The sequence below is a fragment of the Magallana gigas genome, chromosome 5, assembly GCF_963853765.1.
Source record: "Magallana gigas chromosome 5, xbMagGiga1.1, whole genome shotgun sequence".
NCBI classification, from domain to species: Eukaryota; Metazoa; Mollusca; class Bivalvia; order Ostreida; family Ostreidae; genus Magallana; species Magallana gigas.
Window position 1 is genome coordinate 23593322 of NC_088857.1, and position 9697 is coordinate 23603018.

General features: G+C 33.5%; 1 protein-coding gene and 1 long non-coding RNA gene across 2 annotated transcripts; both read left to right on the forward strand.

The window, feature by feature from the left end:
• The first annotated feature begins 440 nt into the window (after positions 1-440).
• Positions 441-5197, forward strand: LOC105337782 (perlucin). The gene is made up of 6 exons (XM_066085818.1): positions 441-664; positions 1131-1358; positions 1603-1703; positions 4121-4217; positions 4451-4688; positions 5024-5197. Exons 2-6 carry the CDS (start codon positions 1310-1312, stop codon positions 5055-5057), a joined length of 519 nt encoding a protein of 172 aa, XP_065941890.1. The 5' UTR covers positions 441-664; positions 1131-1309; the 3' UTR covers positions 5058-5197.
• Positions 5198-8311: 3114 nt separating this feature from the next.
• LOC136275567 (uncharacterized) lies at positions 8312-9196 on the forward strand. Its single transcript, XR_010714153.1, has 2 exons — positions 8312-8559; positions 8888-9196. It is a non-coding gene; the product is annotated as an uncharacterized lncRNA (long non-coding RNA).
• The last annotated feature ends 501 nt before the right edge of the window (positions 9197-9697 follow it).

Consider the following 9697-nt stretch of genomic DNA (forward strand, 5'->3'; position numbering starts at 1 on the left):
AATTGATCGGCATCTAATTATATTTGTGATTTCTGTGTGTTCATGCAGAACCTGCTCTGTGATGAACATAATATTTTCACACCTCTTTATTTTGAATAAAAATATGACCGTGCTTAGAATCGCGGTGAAAATTGGACAAGTCAAGACTAACTTGTCAGTAAACTATATATATATGGCTCTATCATATTAAGTTTGGCAAAATCATAAGTACATGTAAATAAAATATAGTTAAAGACAAAATCTGATACATATGTCTCATTAGAATTTGTGTTTAATTTCATTAGACATTTGTAAACAAACGGTCGGCCATTTTTTTGTTAATCACGTGTTACAAATACAATTGTAACAAACACATGCCAATACTTTGTCGTATTTAACCAAGAAATACTGACTCCGACAGTTCTTATTTAAATAAATATACATGTAAAAAGTATACTATTCGGTAAAAAATGATAATTTTGATTAAACATTATTTATTTTAAACTATCCCAAGATGCACTTTTCCAAGATTTAGCGGGTTCTGATTGGTCAGTATTGGCGCACTTTATGATTCCGAGCGAAGGTTAAAATGGACAAGAAGGTGCTGTTGTAAAATGGAGAATTGAGAAGCATTAATAGCCTCTACAACAAGGAGATAATGCAGGAACGAAGAACTCATGTCAAGGTAACTTAATTCACAATATAGGTACTCCCAATAACATTTTCAAGGCTCGAATTTATCTCTTATTTGTAAACGAGATCTCGTGCCATCAAATCAAGATGGCGTCATTTGCTGGATTTGTTGAATATGTCTGAAAAATATAACATCTTATTTTCCAGAGCTCTTATATGTGTTTTCTGGTCATTCAGATATTGCTCTTTCCAAATTTATACATTTCCTGCGATATCTGTATTGAGCCGTTTTTTTTTAAATTTTTGGGGCACTTTAACTGACTTTGGATGTAATATTTTTTTGTTCAAATTAATCATTTTTTATGAATAGATATCGTAAAATTTAAATTAAGCGAAACAATTAATAGGGTTTTAATGGGAATCTTTCATTTATATAATAATCAACGAATGTCAGCAAAATATTTTTTTAATTAAGATTTATCCGTATTTCGAACAGTTTTCCTCGCATTTATTTTTAGTTTGTTGAACTGCCATACACATGTAGTACATAAAAATCAACACTAGATAAATGAAGATTGAAAAATCGTGATTAACCTTGAGTTGAGAGCGACACCATTTTGTTATCTATTGGAAAGTCGACCAGTCTGAGCGGATAAACAGAACTGTGGATCTCTAGTTTAGGACTTCTGGAGGCGAAATGACGCAGCATTATTTCCTTCTTTTGGTAGTTTTATTAGCGGAGCAAGGTTTGTACCTTGTCATAATCATTCAGATCAAATGAAAATTTAATATAAATTCTGCATTATTTGAAAAGTTATTTTAAAATTAGACAAATAATTCATAATTTTGTATTCATCCAAAAGCATTAGATTAAGACTGAATCCGTCATCCTGTATACACATAGTAGTATATTCAACGACACGGTTTTGTTTTTGTTCTTTAACATACAAACACTGAGGCAATTAAAAAAAAAAAAATTTATTTTGAAAGGCCGTCCACAAGGAACAAATAACTGTCGGACAGGATGGACATTTTTCCAAGAGAGCTGTTATCATTTTGGTTCTCAGAAGGCTACTTGGCCAGAAGCAGAGGTACATGTAGTTATATAGCAAATAAAATGAGTGGGGTCTGCACCCCCTCCTTCATACACGGAAAATATTCGGACATTATATTCATAAGGTAATATTATAGAAACACCTTACTTAAAAACCAAACACAGCAAAGAACAATCTATCAGACTTTTCCATGATAAGCATTTTAGAATAAAACGACAAACATTTTTCAAAATTTTTGACATTATGTTCAGTTTGCAATGAACGGTTAAGTGTGTTTTGCTCAGCTTGAGAAAGGCAACGTTTATGATTTAAAGAAGTTCCTAACATGATATGTTTATTCTGGAGTGTTCCATACAACAATTTTCACATTTAAAATATTAATGAGAGAGAGAGAGAGAGAGAGAGAGAGAGAGAGAGAGAGAGAGAGAGAGAGAGAGAGAGAGAGAGAGAAATGCATGATATAAATAACTCTCTATAAATCCTTCTATCAAAAGCTGAGGATCTTAAAACCTCCATTTTTGAGTTCTTGAATCCAAACACAATTCAACTAGCACAGTCTGTGTTGAAGCGTTTTTCTTGGCTTTTTTTATTTACACTGTTTTCTTGTACTTGACTTGCAGATTAATTTTACGTGTTAGACCTAACCAATGAACAACGTATTTGCTGGTACTTTTGTTTATACTTTTGATGATTCTAATTAATTGAAACACGAAACATCTCTTCACTCTCTCACACATAAGTTTTTCTCTTCCCTCTGCAGGCAATTTCAAATTAAAAAAAAGGAATCGGAAAAAAGAAACTTCAGGTATAGTGTCAAGTGAAATATACCACAGGCAGTCTAACAAACGCGAAACATTTCTTCACTCTCTCACAGATAGATAACTTTTTCTCTTCCCTCTGCAGAAAATTTTAAATTAAAACAAGGGGCCAATAGGCCTTAACGGTCACCTGAGTAGCATACTAGTATAACCCATACATACTCTTGTCTAGGAGTCTCATATACATGTATTCATTTAATTGGGTTTCATTCTGGAGTAAAAAAATTATAAATTTGTAATGACGACCACCTCCCTGCCTGAAATCTTTCAAAAAGAACAATGAAACCTATAATTTTGGCGAAAAACTTAAAGATCTGGTCTACAAAATGATAAATTCAGTTTTTCTTTCAGGTGTGTGGGAGTAAAGAAGATAATTTTAAAACATTTTATGCATTAACACCTATACATCCATTTTAGCCCTGCCCTAGAGTCAAACCCCATACTCAGGTGACATGAAATTTGAAATTTTAGTAGGACTTCCTGATTAACATAATTATGAAGTCAGTTTTTCATACAGATGTGTGAGAATAGAGAAGATTTTAAAACATATGCATTAACACTATATTGCCATTGCGCCCCCCCCCCCATGTCCTGAACCCCTGACCCAGATGCCATGAATTTTACAATATAGGTAGAGGAGTTAGTGGACATCATAACCATGTATTCAGGTTTTTGCCCACCTGTTTGGGAGTAAAGAATATTTTAAAAGATTTAATACATCTTTATTATATGACCATATTGGCCCCACCCTAGAGCCTGAACCCCTAACACAGGAGTCATGAATTTTACAATTTTGGTAGAGGGCTTTATAGACATCATGCATTTAGTTTTTAACAAATGTATATGGGAGTAGAGGAGAAGATTTTCTAAGATTTAATACATTTTTACTATATGGCCATATTGGTCCCATCCTAGAGCCTGAACCCCTGACACAGGGGTCATTAATTTCACAATTTGGTAGAGGGCTTCATGGACATCATAATCATGCATTTAGTTTTTAACAAATATATATGGGAGTAGAGAAGAAGATTTTCTAAGATTTAATACATTTTTACTATATGGCCATATTGGCCCCAACCTAGAGCCATAACACCTGACCCAGGGGCCATGATTTCACAATTTGGTAGAGGGCTTCATGGACATCATAACCATGCAACCAGTTTTTTCCTCACATGTATGGGAGTAGATAAGAAGATTTGTGGATATTTGGTATCACCTGAGTTTACTCAGATGACCTAAAAAACGAAAAACAAAACATTTTTTGGTATAGTGTCAAGTAAAATATACCACAGGCAGTCTAACCAAAATTTGATGAACTCTGCGTCCAAGACAGATAAAGGACTGAAAATTTATTCATGCAGTTATGTAGTTCCTTTTCAAGTTCATATATCACAGTCTAATTCGATATTAAAGGGAAAGTCGTTTTAAAATCTTCTTTCCATTTTCACTCCTCATTTCCTTAATTTCATATCAATTTTTTTCATACTCCCAAAAAAGTGGGGGGGGGGGGCAGGCCCCCCTGCCCCCCCCCCCCCCTTATGCTACGTGCCTGGCCACAGAATTTACCGATAGGAGACCACAGGTTATAGTGATGTCGTCAGCTTAATTTTGTACGTCTAGTGGAATATATTACAGGCATACTGCTGGAGCATGAACTCTCGGCTAGTTGAAATTGAAACAGAAGCAGAAAGCAATTACCTGGAGTCACAACTTAGAACAATACATCAACACGGTAAGCATAATATTATTTTTTTAGGGTCCCCATAATTTCTTTCAAATAAAATAACTTCCAATACCCTCCTATAAAGGATTGTTTTTTCTTTCCCTTTATTTCTTATTATAATGTAAAAATAAAATGTAATGACCCTAAAAACAACCTGAAATGTTTAATATCAATATTAGGTGTGTTATCTTTCAAGAAAAATAATACTTTCTAAATTCATAACAAAAGACAAGATTTTTCAGCATCAGATTCAGGTGTAGACCAAAACGAGGTTTCCTACTGGCTAGGAGGAAATGACATAGAAATTGAGGGAGTGTTCAAATGGGTCAAATCTGACCAGCCACTGACGTACGCGGACTGGAGCCCGGGTCAGCCTGATGACGCTAATGGCGAGGACTGTATGGAACTGAGGGGGGCGTTCCAGTACCACTGGAATGACCTCCCTTGTAAAATTCCCCACCACTTCATTTGCGAAGCGGCGTAAGGAGTTTCTACAAGTTCCATCCAAATCAAATTATATCACGTTATCCTCTTCAATCTTTAAGAGGAATTATAAATAGTTGGGGATATTTTTAGGCTTAAATACAAAGTAACATCCTTTAGAAGAAGAGCTCTGTGTAGAGGTTTATGGAAATGTTTGTTTTTTTTTTAAACTTTTATATTTTGATAATTTCGTTACTGCATTATAACTTATGACAAAATATATCATAATTAAAAGTCAACTAAAGAGAGCTATTTCGGGGGATTCATTGACAACCAAGCGTCTTTTAATGTGAACTTTTTAACCACAAATTATTGTCTTATTATTTTTGTAGAGCATTTGAAGCAAATACCATAATAGGAAAGTGAAGAATTTGACTCATGAAAATGGGATTGACTTTAATAAGCTTTTTTCTATTGAGTACGAGGGCTTCCTTTAAAAAATGTAACTGTGTGATTTCATTATATGTCAATCATCGAGAGGAGCTGAATAAACAGAGTAGCTGGTGCCATAATTGTTTTCTTTCAGTTTGTGTTACTTTTATCTAGAATAATTTTTTGTCATTTTTATCTTAAAAATTTAAAACATGCTGGTTGGAACAATTTTGTAGGATATGTTGAACAATTCTTCCCAGTTTAGTTACCCCTTTTGAAACTACCTGGTGTTGTTAATGTAAACAAGGATGAAAAAATAACAAAAATGTCAGATGAACATGACAAGCAATATACAAATTAACACGTAACTTCTGTAAATACCTTCGTAAATGAACACTTTAAAATGAAGAAACGTAATGAAGAGGAAGGAACTTCCCTTGATGTTTGATTGATATATTGCAAAGTAATTGAAACTCTTTCTGAACGATTAACATTGGTCAGTCATTGCAAAATACTTGGAAGTTCTTCATCTTTTTAAGGATGAAATAAAAAAATTAAATACTAATTACTTCTTTTTTTAAATTTTCATAATCCTTGCCAGACATTAACCTTTTTAAAATTATAAGGCTATTTTTTAAAAATTTGAGAAAAAAAAAATCAAAGACAATAACAAAAACCCGAGAGGATATAATAACTGAATATTTTAGATTCTGATTCTCATAAAGGGGGATGTGCGGCCATCTTCTACATTTGAGGATAAGAATGTAAAATTTTTTTGAACTGGCTTGTTTCTGCCCGAAACAGGCCAAAACTGTTGCCAAAAGATATAAAAGCAATAAATACGAAGTCCTACATGTCATTTTGTTTGAAAAGTATACACACAAGAACAGGACAATGCCTTTTTAATCACTCAGAACAGCTGTCGAACTGTGCAGGTACATTTCCCTTAACTGCTCCCTGTATCATAACTATTTTCACACAATTCTACGAAATTCACAAGATGAAATTGAAATTGAACTCTAGTAAGTGTCTTTATTTGTTTTTTATTTACATGAATGATCGTTTAAAAAACAAGAAAGTTGCATCAATTTTGGGAGGTTACTGCATGTACATCTATGTAAACTATTTTTCTCTGTCTGTCTTACAATTTTCGTGAATATATGTTACAAAATTCTTTTAGACTAAGATTCTTTATTCCACAACATAAATACCGGTCTATGAAAATCGAGTTCAGTCTATTTACTTTTGGACAACATGAACATACAGTGTACTGACAACAACTTAACTCTTTTTGGAGGTTACCCGGGTATGTACTCGGTGACCGTTATCTGACATTCCCTTTAACAAGTGCTCACTAAGCCTAATTATTATGTACTCCATATAAAATGTAATGCCTGCCATAATGTACGTGCATAACCAGACTTCAGTCGCTTACCAGTCTGCTTACCTTAGTTCAATATCATGGTTTAGACAAAGAAATATTTAAATTTTATTTTAGGACAAAGTGTTTAGATTGTAAGTTGCAAGAAATATTTTCTCAAGTGTATCAGATAATATAACACAGCAATAGTACGGTACATACACAAGCAAGGAGAATCTAATCTCCTCGTCTTTGTTATCAAACTCGGGATCAATTTGTCAACATATGATTTATTTTATCAAAATCTTTTTCTTTGGTGTTATTCTTTATAATAAATACCATTTAGATAGGTTTGAGACAATGGAAATAGTTAAAAATGACTCAAATTGACTTTTGCTGCGAATGTTTTTCGTGTGATATTACACTAAAATTTACATCATTATATCATTTAACATTTACACGATTAATCCCATTTAATGCCGAGTATAGGACTGAATCGTCTTATCAGTTTGGGACAGGTACTTGCATTTAGAAAAGTACATTTAGAATGGCGACAGGATACTATTCCATCGCACTGATTGCCTTGTCTTTGAATATCCTGCAACATTGTTTAAAGTAAGCAATAGGAACTCCAAACGTAAATTGATATTTTAATAAAATTGATAATCTGATGAACAAAAAAAAAGCTGGTGAATGGACCAGTAACAATATGAGTTTTATAAAATTAAAGAAAAATAAATGTACTAAGTAGTTTGAAAAAACTATACGTGATGGTTGTGTTAAAGCCTCTTCTATAGCCGGTAATGCTAGTGACTGGAAGAGAAATTTTAAGTTTTTGATTAATCTGTATAACTGGATACTCTTTACTTTCATAACAATGTAACATATGAAGGCCCAAACTGTTCCTGTGAAGTCATTTAGCAACTCATCAAGGTCGATACCATCAAAATGTTCTGCTACTGAAGGTAAAGCAAGCGGGTTATGAGTTGATCTAGAAGGAACAGGCATGAGATCTTGAACAAGGTGCTGAAAATGGTAATGCCAAGGGTTGTGAAACTGGGCATACATTCTCGGATATGGTTTGACCCATTTTTATCTTTTCTTCTGTATCTACCCTCTGATACGTTGTTAGGGATTGGACAGATTTATGGCCAGTGACAGCCCTGAAGTTTGTATTGCGTCGGTGAAGCATGAATCTATTACATTATCAAATTCCTTGTTATGAGGTGGAGACTTCAAATATTTGTTAAGTCCATTACAAATCAATTCAAACGATGTCGTCTGGTATCTACATGTACCTCCATCAGACTTTCTTAGATCAACATACAAGTGCGCTAGCGTCTCCTTCAGACGACAATTACTTTTTGAGACGCAAACAGTCATAGATAAATAGATCATGTACCGTTACATATACAAGTAGCTCAGGTATAATTAGACATAAGCTTGTCAATGGATTACTAAATAAACAACGAGGCTTACATATCTATTATCTGGCGTTTGTACTCGAATCCTGCAATTTCTACCTCTAACTAAACTAACTGAACAGTTCACCGTACTTTTACTTACCTGTTTACTTTATCAGGAAAGAGAGAACTCTATTATAAAAAGAAAACTTTGTATCAAATTTACCCTGATTTATTTTCCGCGATTCGGAAATCGAACAAAGCGATATATATATATAAAGAGAGAGAGAGAGAGAGAGAGAGAGAGAGAGAGAGAGAGAGAGAGAGAGAGAGAGAGAGAGAGAGAGAGAGAGAGAGAAAATAAGTAAGATTATTTTCAAATGGGTTATAATATTGGAAGTGATATTGATATATAGATTTTAAAATAAAACCAACCAAATCTGACACAAATTTTAAATACACACCACACACACTTAAACCCACCCTGTACCTTTACACACCTGTATATATACCCCAGGGGCAGTGATTTGGTAAACATTTGTGTGCACGAGTTTTATTGGTCAGATATTTGTTAGGGTTGATGTGGTTGGTTTGTTGATCTGAGTATGATATTTTGCCGCCAAGCTTTGGTCAATCTTTGTTTGGTCAGCCAGAGGGTAGCAGTTATATATATTTGAACTAACTGAATAAGACCTACATCATAAAGTTTGACAACAGACTATTTCTCTTTCTGGTAAGTAACATATTAACTAATATTCCATGTATTAAAATATTATTAACATGTACTTTTCTATAAATTAGCAAAATTAATTAGTAATTTCTTATGAAGCACTTTAACTAATTAGAATGAATGAGTGTCATAAAAGAGTATTATAGATTTATTTAGTAGATATTGATTATAAAGTCAATATTTGATTCTTATTCAAAGGAGTAACTGATTTTCTAATCAGTTTACAGAGTGTTTTTATGATGATCAAATATTTGGTCTAATTGTTCAAAATGAGCAATGTAAATGTTTTTAATTAAATAGTATTTTTAGTATTCTGTTAATTGAATTACAGATAAACATATAACCATTATAACTCATCATAGAATGAATAGAGGAATTTCAAAGCTTATTCCCATAGAATGGTGAGACAATTTCTAACGAATAATGTGTCTATTATATTTTTAATTGCAACCTATTTTTATGATTATTATGGGAGAAGTGCATATCGTATAATACATTGAAATTGTAAGAGTTACCTCCCTTTAATTGCTTTATATAAATATAATATGAATTATGACATCGCTACGATATTATGTGATAATTCAAATCTAGATGGAAATTAAGTAAATTATCATAGCATGAGGATTATTGTTTTATATTTGCAGGGCTCTCTATCATTTAATTTCACTGTCACTGTGTCCACAATAAATATTCGAACCCTCAACAGGCGTTATTTATTATAAGTAAAACCTGTAACAATTTGGCGCCAAATTGTTACAGGTTTTACTTATAATAAATAACGCCTGTTGAGGGTTCGAATATTTATTGTGGACACAGTGACAAGGAGGGAGAGAGACGAAACCAACCGGAGCAGACTGGTAAAGTTCCGTGGAGAGAGTATCGAGGCACCTCCTAGATGCAACGCACCTCCCATTGAATCACGCTACTCAGAGACGGCCTGGTAGATGGTAGATCCGCTCCAGTCATCGCCGCACGAGTGAGTTTATTTTCTGTGAATTGAGTCATAGGCTGTGGCCCGCTTCAATTCGTGTATCGATACGACAATACCTGTGATTCAAGTGTGAATTCAGAACCTTGTGAAATCAACAAAAGACTCCCGGGTGAATTGAATCAGCTGACTTGTACAGTACTGACAGTTTGG

Bases quoted from the DNA above. Each gene is read 5' to 3' on its own strand.
- LOC105337782 (XM_066085818.1), top strand. From the start codon at position 1,310: ATGACGCAGCATTATTTCCTTCTTTTGGTAGTTTTATTAGCGGAGCAA. The intron at 1,704-4,120 runs GTACATGTAGTT...AATATATTACAG, and splicing joins CTACTTGGCCAGAAGCAGAG to GCATACTGCTGGAGCATGAA. The intron at 4,689-5,023 runs GTAAGGAGTTTC...TTATTTTTGTAG, and splicing joins CACTTCATTTGCGAAGCGGC to AGCATTTGAAGCAAATACCA.